At 44.8% G+C, this 18,174-nt stretch overlaps 1 protein-coding gene across 1 annotated transcript in view; it reads left to right on the top strand.

The window, feature by feature from the left end:
- ZFAND3 (zinc finger AN1-type containing 3) overlaps positions 1 to 18,174 on the top strand; it is a 617,257-nt gene that overhangs the window by 561,207 nt on the left and 37,876 nt on the right. The window contains exon 5 of the mRNA XM_078647365.1: positions 2,564 to 2,731. Coding sequence (XP_078503491.1) covers positions 2,564 to 2,731 — 168 coding nt within the window. The remainder of the gene's footprint in view (positions 1 to 2,563; positions 2,732 to 18,174) is intronic.

Raw genomic sequence — 18,174 nt, 5'->3', positions numbered from 1 at the left:
AGCCTTGAGATTATCAAAGAGGAAAGGGGTGTTAACGGCCCTCCAAAAAGCAGATGCGTCCTTCGACTGTGCAGCCTCGCAGAGGGCTTCTAGGGCCTCCTTTTTTATAGCGTTTTTTTTATTTTTCAGGGCCTCATTATAAATTTTCCTCAGCCCTCTTATTACTAGCAGATCACGGGGAGACCTATGAATAGCGTGTTTCAAGTCAGTTAATGCCCTTGTGCAAGCTGTATCAAACCAACTTTTAGTGCGCCTAGTCCTATTTTTTACCTCCACCCACAGGCTGTTTTTGATTTCAGAAGCTATTGTATTAAAATGCTCTAATATCTGGTCGCAATGAGACGTCTCCCCAAGACAAATAGCAAAACTATCTGAACAAACATTCAGCAGCTTTGCAAGAAACATTTCTGGTGTGACCTTGCCCCATTTTAAAGTATACCCATTTTGCCTCCCCAAAGTCACGTCAGGGACCGTACGTGAGGTGAGGTGATCTTCACAGTGTTCATAAAAAGGGTTCTCAGCCTCTATTATTTGGGGCAAATGATCACTTAGGGGTAGCTCTAGAGTCTCTGACCTATTAATCCTGTGGCTATAACTATTTGATGTAAGAATAAAATCAATAGTGGACGATGCACCTCTACCAATGAACGTAGGCCCAAAAGAAGTGGGATTCTGAGCTATTTCATTTGCAAAACCCAGATCGTACATGAACACTAATTCATTGAGTAGGTCCCCGATCAAAGAGTGGTCAAAGTGTGTTAGATTAATATCTTGTTCTAACATGAGGCCACAAATCCCCTGTTTTCCCTTTGTACAGAGTGGACATTTAAAATCCCCCCCCCCCCATAAAATGATCAGTTCCCTGTTGGACTTGTCTATTTCATATTGTATATCCTCCCTAAGCATTTTTAAGATATTGGGGATTTCGTCTTTCGGAATGTTATTATAAAAATTTATCACAACTACATTGATTCCCTTTTTAGAGCTTAGGGTTATTACTCGGTAGTAACTAGATTTAGACATAAAATGTACTTTCTCATATTTAAGCTGGTTTGAGAGAAATGTAATCAAACCTCCCTTTGCACGTCCGTGTTGACCCCCCACAGCCGGAGTAAAAAAGGTTCTGTGCCCACTTATATACACTGGGTCCGTGGTCCAGGTTTCTTGAAGGGCCACAATGTCCCGCCCATTTAGGACAGTCTCCCAGGATGGGTTATGAAAATTATTCCTTAATCCTGCTACATTCCAAAATAGGAGTGTACAGGATTTCCTTTTCTCGTATACTTCTGTATCTCCCAGGGGGATATTACCAGATACCTTTTTACGTGAGGAACTTACTCCTCCACTATTATCCCCCACGTCTAACCCCCAGGTATTTGAAATATTACAGGGAGGCTCTTCGGTGTCTCCATAGTTTATATTTAGGGTAAAATCTAATGGTAAGGTAATCTTACAGCCCTCCCCTGGCGTGTACTCTTTTAGGTTCCTCTTAGAATCAGTATCATCTCCTACTCTCAATATATTTGTCTGGCGAGTATCCTGCTTTTGTCAATCGACATAATCGAGGCCCGAGAAGGCATCAAATCGATTATGGGTTGGTAGATTATATACTGGTAGGGCAAAACCTCTATTATCCCAAAAATGATTATTTCCAAAATTCGGTCCGGGAGTAGGTGGAACAAAATGCCTTTGATGGAAATAAATTGTCTCTGAGTTTGGGAAAAAGGAGTCTGACTGTATCCATGTTGATTTAAGCCGGACCAGTTTACAAGGTACCTTACTTTGTCCCTGTTTCTAGGGTGTTGCCCTGGGAAATAAGGATAGAAGTAGCTACGGTAGTGAGTAGTAATAGAATCGCTGCTTCTCGAATCATACCAATCTCCGATATGCCGGACAGCTCTATGATCTTTAAAGTTTACAATAATAACATCCCCTTTCTTGTCTTTATGTCTTGAGCCCACCCAGGTTGAACGCCTCAAATGCGACTCAGTTACATGTCAGTTGTATTTACCATACTCTAGCTCTATTACTTACTATGTTGGTTTATGCCCCACGCATACGTGATCCCAGCCTCCTTACACAACCTAAATCTATAGTCAAATCGTTTCATCTCACTCTCACCAAACTCGGTCTGCTAATCTTGTGAGGTCCATGGATTGGTGAACTCTCGGCATTTAATGTGCGCTCAGTTTATTTCATTTCTTGACCAGACTGTGAATGTCTTTTAATTTCCTTTGGGTGATCACATTTCGTAATTGACTGGACGGTTTTAGTCAGAATAAAGAGGAACCGTAAACACCGTGAAAAGAAGCTGACATACCTGAAATGAAAAGTTGTATTTTGTTGCTGGGATGTTTTGCTGTGCTGAACAGATATCTGTTATAAAGCAACATTGCATGAATTTCTTCAGAATTCAAAAACAAATGGCAAACTTTCAAAATCTCAAATTCATATCGATATGGTTCGAAATAGCTTAACCAACTGCAAGAACTGTTTCTTTTGTTTTTTGTTTGTTCTGTGCTGAAAACTCAGCAAGTGTTTCTTGTGTTCATGAATTCACCAGATTCGCAATCTGAAGACGATGCTTCCCCCATGAAACGGCCACGGCTCCTGGACACGGATGACCAATCTGATGAGACAAGTCGGTCCAAACAGAAGAGCCGGCGCCGCTGCTTCCAGTGCCAAATAAAGCTAGAGCTGGTGCAGCAAGAACTGGGTTCGTGTCGCTGTGGTAAGTCTTGTGCAGGGCCAGCCTCGCGTACTAACACCGACTGCTGATCATGGTCCGTTCACGGCTCATGTCGCTGTGGTAAGTCTTGTGCAGGGCCAGACTCTCTTACTAACACCGACTGCTGATCATGGTCCGTTCACGGCTCGTGTCGCTGTGGTAAGTCTGTGCAGGGCCAGACTCTCTTACTAACACCGACTGCTGATCATGGTCCGTTCACGGCTCGTGTCGCTGTGGTAAGTCTGTGCAGGGCCAGCCTCGCGTACTAACACTGACTGCTGATCATGGTCTGTTCACAGCTCCTGTCGCTGTAGTAAGTCTTGTACAGGGCCAGCCTCGCGTCACTGACTGCTGATCATGGTTCGTTCACGGCTCGTGTCGCTGTGGTAAGTCTTGTGCAGGGCCAGCCTCGCGTACTAACACTGACTGCTGATCATGGTCCGTTCACGGCTCATGTCAATGTGGTAACTCTTGTGCAGGGCCAGCCTCGCATCACTGACTGCTGATCATGGTCCGTTCACGGCTCGTGTCGCTGTGGTAAGTCTTGTGCAGGGCCAGCCTCGCATACTAACACTAACTGCTCATCATGGTCCGTTCACGGCTCATGTCGCTGTGGTAAGTCTTGTGCAGGGCCAGCCTCGCGTACTAACACGGACTGCTGATCATTGTCCGTTCACGGCTCGTGTCGCTGTGGTAAGTCTTGTGCAGGGCCAGCCTCGCGTACTAACACTGACTGCTCATCATGATCTGTTCACTGGCAAGGGTTGTGGGATGTGTTGGGTATACCAAAACATAAGGAAAATACTCTCCACCTAAAATTGCATCCATTCAAATGAATGTTGCACGTTTTGTCATCTCGCCTCCTAATACGAATGATGAATAAATATTTAATTGTGACCGTGTTCCCCGTTAATCCCCCTTAACCAAATGAAAGACCTTTTTTCTAAGTGCGCATGCTCAATTTCCTCACTTGACTGACTGTACTTGTGCCTACTGTTGTGAAAGACGCCGTGGTGCTGCCTTTCCTAAACCTGGTTTCAATGCATTTGCTGCAGTCCGACTCTGGTCTGATGATCCACCATCTTTTGTGGCAAAGCTTCTCTAGAAGAAGCATTTAATGAGCATCCACATGTCCACCGAGGGAGCCCTGCAATCCTCAACCTCCTTTGCCCTTGTCAGCGCCTTAAATCTCCACAGAGGTCATTCATGTTGGTGCACTGCTAGGGGGCAGCCGGCACAGTTGGCCATTCGATCCTGTTCTCCCATCTGTGCACTGACACGAGCATCCATCCTCCTTTTGAACTTCCCAGAGGATGATGCCGTCTCCTTTCACTTTAAACACCCACCCGAGTGCATGCCAAGTTCCACAGGCTCCATCAGCACTCATCATTTAAGTGCCTGCTTATTGCTTATGTCTCAATCCTGCTGAGGTTCGAGGGTGTAATGGGAACTGTGTGGATTTGGATTGTTCTGCTGTCAAGCAGTCAGGGAAATGTTGATTATTGATATTTCCAATCCACCTTTCCCCGCACATAGGAAACGTCCAGGGTAACAGCTGAGCAACAAAAACTTTAATGAAACAATTTTTTTTAATAATGGCTTCAAATGATACGCACACTCGCCTACAACTGGTGGCCAGCAAAGTTTAGAAACCTGGGTTTTATTCACGTCCTAACAATCCAAAACCTGCTCCTTCACCGCCACCCCGGTAAACTCAGATCCAGCTCAGTCTTCTTAATCAGCCTATTGTTCAGAAAAAACAATGACACTTTGCTTAGGTTATTGGGCATGGAGGGGCTATCATACTGCAACTCTTTGAAGCTCTTATTTGAAGCCCTTATCTCCCCTGTTGGGCATCACGTCATTCGTTTAGGCACCCTCCGATATCTAGGACAAATTATTTATCAAAATGAATCGGACAAAATTTTTTAAATCACTCCCAGCTCTCCTCAAAAGTGTCTTGTGTGTGTGAGCTGTCATGGAGGCCTCCCACATTCTGTACAGCCACGAGCAGAGATCGGGCCCCATGAGCCTTCAGTGACACAGAGGGCCTGTGCCATGTGTTTACCTCTTGTGAAGCGAACCAGTGGGGCTAGGTCTGTTAGGGCCACCTAGAATTATATATGCTGGAAATGTGGGCTTTTGTGCGCCTACAATGTTGTATGTGTCTGTCACACACCTGTTTCCAGTAGTTTGTTACTTACAGGCATTTCCACAACAAATTGCCCTGCAGTTTCTTCAACATAGCTCAGATTTATTAGGGTCCCAATTATGTATTTTCTCTGGGGTTTGTGGTACCAATTATATGCAATTTTCGGGAGAAGTTCCCTATTGTGCATCCAGTGGGCTGACAGTCCGACAAATGTCTCCTCATTCTTCTTGGGCATATAGTCTTCATGTTTCCTTCTCCCATGATGTCTGGCTTCTTGTGATCGCAAAAGTCTCTTGTATAGCTCTAAGAAAAGCTGTGGATCCTCCTTTTTTTACCAACAGTCACTTCTCTGGATGTAAGGAGCCTAACTTCCCTAAGTGACACCCAGTGCCAATTTGTAGATAGTGCATCTTCTCAGCCTCCTGGACATTCAGTTCCTTTTCAGCTTGTTCAGATGCTTTGATCCATTAGTTTGAAATAGGATCACCTCACACTGGCATTCCTGGTCTCTCCAGAGATCATAGCCTTCCCAGTCGTTGTAGGCAGGAAGGGAAAGGTGGTTGGCTCATACCAGGTTGCAACTGTATCCCAAACAGTTTATTGGTGAATAGTACAGTCCCGAAGAGCAATGGCACTTGGGTGAATGTTATCTTCCAGATGTGGATGTCTACTATATCTTGGGGGGTGAAATACGAGTGTTTCTCCATTTTCTTTCTGCACCACTCGACCATGTACTGAATTGAGCCCCTTGGTAGTATTTGGTCACATCCAGGATGCCCAGCCCCCTCATCTGAGTGCCTACAAGCTCGAATTCTAGTAATACTTTGCTTGTTCCCAGTCCAAACTTGTCAGTGTTGTCTTTTGTTTCCCAGCATGAGTTGTGGAGCTTGAAGTGGAAGGAATTAATTTAATAAAGGATCTTGGGCAGGATGGTTAACTTCGCTGTAACTATGCGACGTAGCCATGAGAGACCCACCTTGTGCCAGATATGAGTATCTTTTTAATAGGGGAGAGTAGAACAGTGTAGCTGTAGTTGAACATAGCATGCAAGGGATGTGCTATACTTAGCCCCAAGAATGTAACCCCTATGGGGTTCCACTGAAGTGGATTTAATTTCCAGATGAATTCTTGTTGATCCTGTCACAGATGAATGCTTAGCTCGCATGAGGTTTGGAGGTTTATACTCCACACTGGGGCAGCCTTGCACTTTTGTTTCCTCAAGCAGCATGGAGAGTGTTTTCACTGGGTCTATCAGAGAGGCCAGCACATTATCCGTATACATATTGAGTGTTGCGTGCCTGATCCACGAAGAGCAGAGGCAAGAGGAGGCACCCCTGTGTCCGGATGATCATATGGGGGCAACCATATACCATTCACTTAGACTCTTGGTATCAGGGAGCTATAACTACAATTGAACCATGCTCAAAACTTGGACCGGAACCTTTCTTCATCAGATCTTCATTATGGTATGGCCATTGCACACATCAAATGCCTTCTCAACATCCATTGTGAGTAGTAAGACAGTGTTACAAGTTCTTTGAATATTGTCAATTATGTTATCACTACAGTTTCTGCTGCCTATGAATCCTGACTAATTGGGATCTATACGACCTGGCATAAGAGGCTGATGTCGATGTGCAAGTATCCCTGTGACTATGTTTGCATCACTCTAATCAATGATATTGGCCCTTAGCAATCACAGAGGGAAGTGTCTTTTCCTGGATTCAGTATTACTGAGATAGAGGCCTCCAACATTGACTGCGTAAAAGATCCCATCTGAGCAAAGCTATGAAAAACAAAACTCTACTAAGACGGGCACAGTCTCCTGACAAAAGGTTCTATGGAATAATGGCGTCAAGCCATCACGATTGGCTGCTTTTTCTCTTTTAGGTCCGCCATACCAGAAATAACCATCAGTTTTCATTGCATGGTCTAGGGACTTGATGTCTGACTGAGGGAGATTGGAGACTGTGCTGTAATTAAGATTTTCTTCGATTGAATTTTCTGGGTATGGGTTCAGCTGTATGTAATGCACCGAAGAAATCGTGTAACTGGTGAGCTACATCCTTGTCTTTGACATGATCTCAACCCTTCCACCCCTTCCCCTTATGGCTGCCACTTTTTTCCATTTACCCTAGCTCTATAAAAATAAAATAAATAAATTAATATAAAAATAAAAAAGCTCTGAGTTTGCAAGTCATTGTTTTTCTGCCTCGTATCCCCCTCTGTAATGTCTGGTTTGCCCATAGGAGGGTATGCTATGCTTTACCTGTATCAACCATTTTGTCTTGTGCTTTTACCACCATCAGTTTATGCCAGATTTGAATTGTAATTGACCTTTTGTGTGGTGCTTACAGTTCTTTCAGTTGCGAATTAGGTAGTCACATTTTTCTCTCCTTGTTATGTTTGATTTGGCTGATAAAGAAATACAAGTTTCCAAGACCACACACTTTAGTGTTTCTCATAGGGTCTCTAGGTTAACATCCTAGTTATAGTTATGTGCTGTCTAGTGAGTGATTGGCGCCTGTTCAATGCTGTGAGCAGATTCGTGCATTGCTTAGTCTTCACATGTTTAGCATTGGTGGTTCCCAAGATATAGCAATGTAAATAGGTATAAGGGCATGATTGGAGAGTTCAGAAGGCTCCATATCCCCATCAGTAGTTTTCTGTGCCAGCTGTGAGGACACTAAGAAGTGATTCCGTTTTGCGTAGATCTTGTGTTTCTCTGGAATAGTAAGTGTAATCTCTGAAGTCTCTGCCCAATTCGTACAATAGAGCTCGTGATTGGCCTGTTCAGAAGGCGGATCAGTCAAGTGAGTGGTCCATTACTAAACTGAGATCTCCTATTATTACCTCTTTCTGGGGATCTAAGAAACGCTGAAATGTTGTGCGTCAAATGTTTACTGGTCTTCATTTGGCCTGTGCATTTTAAATATTGTAAAGATAAATTCTCCCAGTGATATTCATAATGCCAGGATCCCGACCCTCCTCTTCAGGAATGTCTTCTGGACCTTACCCCTTAATGAGCTAAACAAGAAGATGGCTATTCTGCCTTTCTTTGTGTGGCCAGACCACACATTTTGCCTCGGGAAACTTATTAACCAGGCTGTATTCCCTTCACTTTCCTCAGTAAACTCTGAGCGTGGGTTTTAGTTCAAACCCCTATGGCCCAATCACGTCGCTTCCCCTTCTTCACCTTGCCCCAGGGACCCGTAGTTCCCCTCTCATCGTTTCCTATGGTTCCTAACTGTTTACTGGGAGGAGTTCATGTGTGATCAATGGGGTTCTGGTTCAGGTCCTTCCAGTGAGGTGTGCCCTGAACATGGGGTGTCCTTCTGTTTGTGATTTAAGGATTTCCTTGCTTGCACGATCTCCTTTTCATTTGGCTTGTGACATCCAGCCATGTTGAAGATGGTCATCCATTGACCTATCTTGGAGTTTGCTTTGGGACTGCTTAGCCTGATGGTTGTTCATTTTCTACCAGACCCAAATGGAAAGGGTCGCTCCATCTATAACTGGCATGTTTATCCCTCACAAATTTAGTAACGTGGCAAAAAGCCCTCCTTTTAAGAAGCATGACTGCTGAAAGGTCTTGGAAAACTCAAATCTAACTCCTTTCCAAAAGTAATGGTACTCTTTATCCTGCTCTTGACATTATCTCTTCCCTCACAAAGGTGAGGATGTTAGCGAGGCTGTTGTGCCTGGAAGGTGGGTGGGCGCTGTTGAATTTGCCAGGTATCTGTCTTTGTTGTCCTGCTAAAAGTTGACTAGTCTGTGTGTATGTTTCTATGTTGGGTATTCTGCTCCCACTGAGTCCTCTTTAATACAGATATTCTGATATCTCAGTTAATTTTCCAATTCTTCTAAGTGGCCATGGAGTTTGACATTCTAGCCTCTTAGCACTTCTTTCTCTGGCATCACCCTTGCAGCGCCTGGATACCCCTGTGGTGATAAGCAGTCAATACAAATACTGATTGATTCTTGTGTTTGTTTGTGGAGGATCTGCCTCTAAGGTCAGCCAAATCTACCTGTATACCTTCTATGTCCTTGCCAAGTTAATACTTGACCATCAAGCCCATGCAGGCCTATAGAAAATCTTGATGCAACACATGATTTAAGGTCCAAAGTCCCCTCATGTAGCCCTAGTAGTTCTGGTGTGAAAGAACGCTTCACCTGCAATGTGTGTGCCTACAGATGAGCTACTATTGTTCCTTAATCAGTTGTCCCTCCCATCATTTTCCATCTATCGGACTAGTAAATTGGTTGACCTGGGACGTACGAGGTAACACCTGGTCCAACATAGTTCCGGTCCAGGTTCTGCCACTTTTTATGTGAACACAAAGTATCTTGAAAAAACAAGAGGGGTTCGGCAAAACGGGAACAGTTTGTTTATTAAACATAGCGGCCAGGAGAACACTTACAGGCACAGGATCTGGGGACTGTTTCATTTTACAATCGGTCTGTGGTCTTCTTTTATAGAGTTTATCATAGGTGATAAAGGTTTCTGGTGATCCATATTTGGTGAGGAATGTAGATTGCTGCCTTTGGAGTCATAAATGAATTGTCTAATGGTAAACACAGGTGACCTTGCATGGACACAATGTGGCCAATGGTTAACATGTCCAGATGTCAGGCATGGGGAGCGCGTGATCACTGCATGTGCCGTGTCCTGATTGGGTATATGTTCCTAACTCGTGTGCCATCTGGCTTTGTGTTTTAAGAGCAGGCATACCCGCTCTGGCCATGTGTTCTTTATTGGGGCTAATCTCCCTTGACCATTGAAATGTTGCAGCGTCTATCTGTGGGATTGATCCAAGGTTTCCTGTTTGTGCGTTTGTCTGCTGGCTATGTGCCATCCCACCTGTGACCTATCCATCAGTATCCCCGGGCCTAGGTCTCAGGACTTGCCTGACTACATAGTTACAAGTCGTGGTTGATGTGGCGTTCAAAACGGGCGAATTTGTTAAAAAGGGCGTGATTCTGTTCTCATAAATTAATGTATCATTTTTCAATTCGGCATAGATTTCTTTTTCATATGAACATTCACCCCTCTAGTTGATTCTTCAACTACACTATCTAACTCATACATTTTGACAGTTACTTTATTTGGGGCATGTTCTTTATTCCCACTTTCGACAACCACTACCTTCCTCGTTTCTTGCTGTCTTCCCAGTTTGAAGATAATGTTTTCACAGCAGGTGATCCCCACACTGATATCTGAGTAATCAGGGATGCTTTTGTAGATAGTTGATTTCGGCGTGGTCAAACCTAGCAAAAGCCTCATACTGTGTGAGCAAGATGCACTCCAGTGCTGAAGATGGTCTTATTTCACTGCTTATGTTGATGGTAGATTAATTGAGATCTCGGACAGCTAAATACATGAAAATTATTTGTTTCCCTAAAACCCTCTCAGTCGCCACAGCATCATTCTGTGAAGAGAGGATTAGTTTGGTTCGGGAATGTTGTAATTTCCCCAACACAATGTTCTACTTGAAACACTCAAACCAATGTCCTTCAAGCATTTCTAGATCTCTACTCAATCAAAGTGCCCTCCCCTTGCTTAGATTTGATGCATCGCATCTATGCTATGGGAAGGATTTTAATTTCTGCCAACTACTTGCCTAACCTCTTCGAGGCTCATGACGAGCTGAGCTCGTCATGAGCCACGGCGCTCCGGTGCTCATGACGAGCTCAGCTCGTCATGAGCTGTGGAACGCTCAGGTGCGGGGAGAATTCCCCTCCTGTGCCGAGCGTTCTACGGGAGGTAATGCACCTGTGACGAGCTGAGTTCGTCATGAGCACAGGAGCGCCGTGCCTCATGACGAGCTCAGCTCGTCATGAGCATGCGGGCGCTGTGCGCGCCCCCCCCCAGCACAGCGGGGAAATAACCCCCGCAGCGAAGGGGCTAAAAACCCAGTACTTGGGCCCGAATTACTTCATCAGAAGTAGGCTACAGATAGTGACTGTCAATCTCTTCTCGTTCTCCCTCTTTTTTCCTCCCTCTCAACCTCTAAATAGTGGCTGGTGGGGATTTTAAGTGGATTTGAGGTGCGCACTTTATAAGAGAATGTTGCAATTAGTTTATTTATGATTCTTGTAACTAGAAAAGATGGTGATGAGCAATTGAAGATATCAGCGATCCAAATGTATCCAATATTCTTTGTTCATCACCTACACAACTGATCCATGTATCAGCCTGGATAGCTCTGTTTTCAGAGATGTTCTTAAAAAAAGGACATTTAAAGCTGGGGATCTGCTTTCAATTTTGGACTCGAACTGTTCCTTAGTTGGGACCTTGCAATAAAAGGGATCTACCTCCATGCATTAATCATTTTCCCAGCATCTTCAGTGGGTTGTATGTCGGAATCACACAGGCATTTACCACGCCTGTCTCAACAACATGTTCTGAACCACAAATGCGTCTTTACAACGCATTCCTTTACCAAACAAGTTGTTATAACAACTTGCCTTAGGGTAAGCGCTGGATTTTGGAATAGTATAACCTACTATTCCAACTCTAGTCTGTGCAACAGTAGGGAAAGTATTGGACTTAACGTCTAACATCTGTTCAACAACACTTTCCTTAAGACAAATCGTTGTACCGGCTGGCGTGGTAAAGGAATACGTTGTAAAGATGCATTTGTTCAGACTGTGTTAAGGCATAGCCTGGTGTCTGTTAAATAGACAGTAAACTTGAACTTACCCAAAGATACCAACCAACATTTATTTAACTGTTTCTTTATTGAACAGTTACCCAACTGAAGGTCACCACACAGGTCGACCAGGAGGTCTGAACGTAGTGTAACGCGGAGCCTAGTGTTTCTGGTAGCCCAGCATTTATTGCAGTAAATCTTGGATCGTTCAACTGGAAGTGCTGAAGTGCCTCTATCACTGCTTCCTTTCATGATTCTCAAGATGAAGTCCACTGCAATGACGGTGATTTTAGTAGCCAACTCATGGGATCATCAACCAAGTTATTCTAATCTGTTCATAATTTCAACACCCCTTTTTCGCAGGCTGCATGCCCAACTCAGTCTGTTAAATCTTCTAAATAGCAGTGCCGCATTCAAACCCCTCTTCTTTGTTTCTAGTGATTTGGTCATTTGGATGGGTCTTTGCAGCTGCCCGAAGACTTTATGGCAGACTTAAATAAGCTTTTGCACAACTACATGGGCTTGCTATGCTGCCCAGTTGAAACGATTTGTTCTTTACTGCAAGACTCTTGAAAGCAACCTAATAAAAGCAATAAATGTACAGAATACTAAACTTATCGCTTGGGCTAAGCTTTTTCTGCCTCCTAAAAGACCAGACCAGCGTTTGTAATTTAGATTTTTTTTAGCGCAGACATAAGCCCGAAGGTATATTGACACAAATGCAAAAGTCCTTCGCCAAATCAATCATAGACATCTAAGAAAGCAGTTAAAAAGAAGGGTATAATCAGATCTTTAGCGGCTATCGGATATTCAGTGACGATGGATTGGAGCAAAGAGATATAGTGGAAGCAAATTCAAGGATTCACCACTTCTACTTCCTCCTAAAGTAGTACGTTTAAAAGTCAGAACATAAACAAGTGACAAGGTACTAAACCTTAAATCCCTCTTTGGGATAGAACACTGACATTTGTCAGAAAGAAAAGAACTGTTCAGCATAATGAAGTGTATGTACTAAGTACAAAGATATATAGATTATCATAGGGACTGGGCGCCAGTGGAGCAAGATCAAAGGAGTTGAAGTGAATTTTGACTTCTTAAAATTGAAGATATGCCTTGCTGCCGAAGTTTGCACAAGGTGAACGCTTTTCACCAATTTAGCAAGTAGAGCAAGATAGACAGCATTGCAACAGTCTCATTTTGCCTCTATAAATGCATTACAATTGGAGCATGAGGAAAAAAGAAATGGGATCTACCACAGAATATAAAGCTGGGAATCAAAGTACTTTACAAAAGTCGGACATATGCAACAATCTTATTTAACACCTAAAATGTTAACACAATGTAAGGGTCTAGGTTTAGCACCCAAGCTAGCAGGCCAGGAAGGAGAGTTTGGGCATGGAAGGATTCTGAAAGATCTTTGCATGTACAGGTTGGGCTGCAGCGCGCGTACCGCTTGTACGTGCCGCTGTGGCGTTGCTTCCTGATGTGACGCGATGATCTGAGATATATCAATGCTGCATTGGCGCGCCTGGACTATCCTGCTACGCTACTTGAATTATGCACTGTATTTTGGTTCATATAAAATGCTAATAAAATAGATTTGACAAAAAAATTGAAGGATTCTGAAAGATGCCTACATTTCAGTTTTTCTGCCATGTATTTTTAAATGGTTTTCTACCATAGATCATTCAACTCGCAGCAGACAATCGTGCATATTTTTAGCTTTATCCAAAGCATTACAGTAGATGCCAAAAAAGAATTGGAGTATCGCTTGCTTACAATACACGAGGGATCCCTCCCGGCCAGGTGGACACCAAATATCCAGTTCCCAATTCACAACACCGAAACCTTCCCACAGCTCCTTGAGAAACTCAGTATGAACCAACCGGTGATGGATGTGAGAAAATCTCAGGCTGTATTCATAAAATTAGGTTAACTGAGCATTACATACCACATATTATTTAGGAAACAAACACCGCCGCAAACTATCAACTCCTCTAATGAGCAGAATTCATGGAAATTAAAATAAATACACGAGTCCCTGGTTACCAGCAGGCAGGCCCTTCCAGCATCCGCTAATTTATTTGGGGCTGTTCATCACAAGTCAGGGCACAGACACTTTCTGCAGGGTGAACTTATCTGCTCCACAACACCAACTAGTAAGTTGAGCCCTAAAAACAAACATGCCAGAGTCAGACGTCACAAGGGATACCCCCTGACATCCTTTCGGTGATGGGCCTTGGCAATTGGGACATATTTTGGTCCCCTGGTGCACACATCTCCCTGACCTTCCCATGACAATGCTATGAAGTAACCTTGCAAGGACTAAGGACAGTCACTATGGCCCCCCCAACTGCTGTAGGACTCCCCGATCTTGAGGTACAATTAACCCAAATTAGGAATCCACCTGACTTTTGAGTGTGTGATGCCAAAGTGTCTACCAACCCTGTGGCCAACTCGAAGCTTACCTCCCTCCCCACGCTCCCAAACTATTCCGCCCCAACCCTACCCCATTCTTCCCCCCTCACCCTGCCTGCTTCGGTCCTACCGTCAATCAAGCTGGAGCTAGCTTGAGCACATACTTAGCACAAGTCCGCTATCTAGAGTTGGACATAGAAGTTTTTTTAAGAAGTCTTTCGAGTCACGAGGTATGGTGACTCCTTCTCTTGCTTGTTTATGCGCATGGTCCTCAACTCCATTGTTAGATCGGTTGTTTTTTTTTGTATTCAGTTGGGTTTTTGGGTTCAGTTGTGGACTCCTCTGCTCCATCTCGACATTGTCAAAAAACTAGCATTCAGTCCTGTACCGTTGGTATTGTTATCAATCGCGGTTACTTATATCTTACATTGGTCGCCCATCGACTCATTCCAGCCAACCGAGGCCTGGAGGGGCAGAGCCTTCTTCTCCAAGTTCCGTTCAGGCCATGCCCATCTGGTGATGGAACAGACACCCTTTTGTTTTTGCCCACGCTGCCACACTACGATTCAACACACTGAGCAATACCTGGTGTGTAACTTGTGCCTTTCTCCGGATCATCAAGAGTCCATCTGTAAGAACTGTAAGTGCTTCCGCTTGAAGAAGGCGCTGCGCGATCAGCTCACAAAACGCACCTTCAATGACACTCTGGACATATTTTTATCTGAAGAGTAACACCACAAGGCATACACTCGGGCCTCAGGAGCGGACAAGTGCTCCTTCTCGCTCAGCGACAGTTCTGGGTCTAAACTTGAAATGCCATCCATCGTGACCAGAGTCAACAAAACATCCCAAGGGATCGGCAGTCTGGTGTAGAAGGACCGACGCCCTCGCACAGGCCACTACTGCCTTCAGGCCAGGGTTGGCACAGAACAGCTGTACTGGAAACGCCTAGCCCCAGCGATGAAACAGCACAAGGCCTGTGCCCACCAGTCATCGGCCTCGAGTTGAGACTCTGAATCGAGAACCCTGGCACTGAAACAAAGTACATCGAACCAGAAACATTTGGCAGAGAAACAATCCGTGCCGAAAGCCTCTTCAGAACTGAAGTACTATATTTTAGCCAAGCAGAAGGCTAACTCCAAAACTGTGGAACCCTTTCCCCTCAAGCAGCCCTCCCCGGGGCATAGCAGAAACCCGGCCCTAGTGGGTGGGGTCCCCAGGGCCGTTACTGGCTCCAGGAGGTGGCTGCGCCCCCTTCCTCCCCCCCCCTCTCTTCTCTTTCGTATGCACGGCTGGGGAATGGGGCCCCCGGTGCCGAAATAGGCCTGGAAAATGGGCCCACGTGTGTCCACCCTCAATATAAAAAGTATTTCTCACCCAGTACTTGGCCCACCCGGGGGCAAAGAAAAGCAAGCAAGATAGACCAATCTTTTTTATCCCTTTCAATCTTGCTGCAAATTCTCCACAAATGTGTTGCAAAATAGAAAAAAAAACATTTTTGCGACCCCAGCCCCTTGCCCCCACATACTCTCCCCCCCTCCCGATGGGATCCCACCACCAGACCTAGGGGGGTCAGAGTATTTCTACCCTGCTCCATTATGTTTTTTTTTTTTTGGGGGGGGGGGGGTTCTTGGGACTGTGCCGAGTCCCAGGATGGCTGTCACCACTTCCTGGTTGAAGTGGTGGCAGTCAATCAGATCCCACAATGAGATCTGTCTGATCTGCGGAGGGTCTATGTTCCTAGATATCTATTATTCTTTTTTCATTAATAACTCCAAAACTACCGGACAGATTTACACCAAATCACATCAAGAGATCTTTCTAGACTAAAATCTAGCAGTCTGCCAAATTTGTTGTAATTCCGTTCAGCGGTTCGGGCTGTTGTAGTGTCTAAAATCGGTATGGGAAATTGCTTGGGGAAAATGTTTTTGGTACCCTCTTTCCTCTCTGCCCCTGCTTGACGTATCACCCCAAAACGTTCGAGACAGCAGCTTAAGTGATTGGCGTAGTAGTTTTTAAAAATGTTGTGAAGATTCGTCAAATGATGCCCAAGTTGTTAGCAAAATAAACGCTTCATCTATGGAAACTAGGTCCTATGACTACCTACTTGCAACCACCGATTAGACAGACTAACATAACATGTGTATTTGTAAAGCGCATGTTCACCCCTGACGGGGCATCTTGGTGCTGAATAACAGATGTTTATTGTTATCCAACTCAACAGTACTCATTTTATCGACCTCAAATGGATGAAAGGCTGAGTGGATTTGATCCTGTGACCATGAGGTCGAACACAGGCCCCTGCAGTGGTTGTGTTAGCCCACTGAGCCACCAGACCCGGAAGATAGATAGACCGATAGATATAGAAGCAACAAAAATTGGCAAGTGATGGGATCTAATTGGTATTTCCAAAATCGGTGATCTGTGGATAAGGGGTGGAGTTATCCAATTCCCAGTCCTGAAAGAAAAATACGGGATGGCAGACACCGAGCACTACCGCTATGCACAAATCAAACATGCTTTACAGGGGACCATTCCAACCGGCACACAGCTAGCTGAATCCTCCCCCTGGAGGATAGACTCCTCACCGAATGCCTAGATAAAAAAGCGATCTCACTCACATACCGCAAACTTCTCAATAATCTTCCAGACCCCATGGCTGTCCTCCGCAGCAAGTGGGAAATAGAGCTAGGAGACATAGTGGATGAAGATTTGTTATATGCACTAGCATCTGCTAGAGAGGCCTCCATACCATCACGACTTAAACTAGTGCAATTAAAAATCTTACACAGAATATACTATTCCCGCACGCTCCTACACATACTAGGCCGCATACCAGAACCTGTCTGCCTGCGTGGGTGTGGACTCCCGGGCACATTCTTTCACACAATATGGGACTGTCCCAGGATACAATCGTACTGGGACCAAGTTCTCTCAGACATCTCTGAGGCAAGTGGGGTTGAACTGCAAAGAGAACCTAGATGTTGTTTGCTAAATATCTGGTCGCCTACAGACATGAACCGGTGATTGCAGACATGGGCGACGCTGGGTCTGGCCCTTGCCAAACGGAACATTGCCAAGAAATGGGGCTCCAGCCTGGCGCCCTCACGTACACAATGGGAAAAGGACATGGACGCAGCTATGCTGGCAGAAAAGGCAGTGTATGTACATAGGGGCTGCCCCAAAAAATGGACCAAGATATGGGGGAAATGGGACGAATTCAGGGGGCAACTGTGCGACCCTCCGCAAGAACTGTCTGACCTTGAAAATAGTCCTTGATGGTGGGAACAGGAAACGCTACTGCTACTATGACCATGTGACTTGTTGGCTAGGGGGGAGATGAAATTTCTTTGTAACTCTTGTTGTCCAGAATATAAGGGGGACCTAATGCCAGAATGTACGAGGGAGCCAACATACCCAAAGGGATAGAACTTTAGGAGCACACACGGCTCACTATTGAGGAGACAACTTGATTTGTTAAAGATATGATGAACATTGCATGATGTGTGAACTAGACAATGTATAACAGTACGAATTCATTGTATGTATCCTAGAATTGAAACCTGAATGACAAGTATGATGTGTAACATGTTGAAAAGCCAATAAACAAAAAGTTTTTTTAAAAAAAAGAAAAAAAACAAAAATTGGCAAGTGCCCGTGAGGTCCAAAGTGTCACCAGAGCTTTAGTATCAAATACCCATGGTTCTGACTCAGCACACCATGTTTTCCGCAGCGTCATAACTAGGCCCACTATTTACCCCTCTGTGCTGGAACAGTTCCAGTGCTTTAAAAAACGGGCAGGTATTGCCTCGTACGGTGTACCTGCACTTCTCAACACTGGTACAATACGTTTAATGAGAGAGAACCGGCATTCTCAGGGGCAGACAGGTACTCTGAAGAGTCAGTGCCTGCACTTCTATGTTTCGTTTAAAAGCACTAAACCGTACTACTGCTTAACACAATCAGTCAGAAGAGGTACCGTGGGAGGACGGATACTATTCTATCATTTTAACCGCGTGCGGGCGGAATTCCGCTCGCACGCTGAGATTTCCGAAAGCGCATGTTACGTGACGAGCTGGGCTCGTCAGCGTGCGAGGAGGCTACCTGATGACGAGCCCAGCTCGTCATCAGCGTGGAAGGGGTTAAACTGAGCTCTTGGGCTGTAGACTGGAGATGGGCAGAGCCCTTCTGAACTCCAAATTGGAATGTGGGGCGTTTCACAG

This window comes from Lissotriton helveticus, chromosome 6 (genome assembly GCF_964261635.1).
Source record: "Lissotriton helveticus chromosome 6, aLisHel1.1, whole genome shotgun sequence".
Lineage (NCBI taxonomy): Eukaryota > Metazoa > Chordata > Amphibia > Caudata > Salamandridae > Lissotriton > Lissotriton helveticus.
This window is presented reverse-complemented; position numbering and strand designations above follow the sequence as displayed.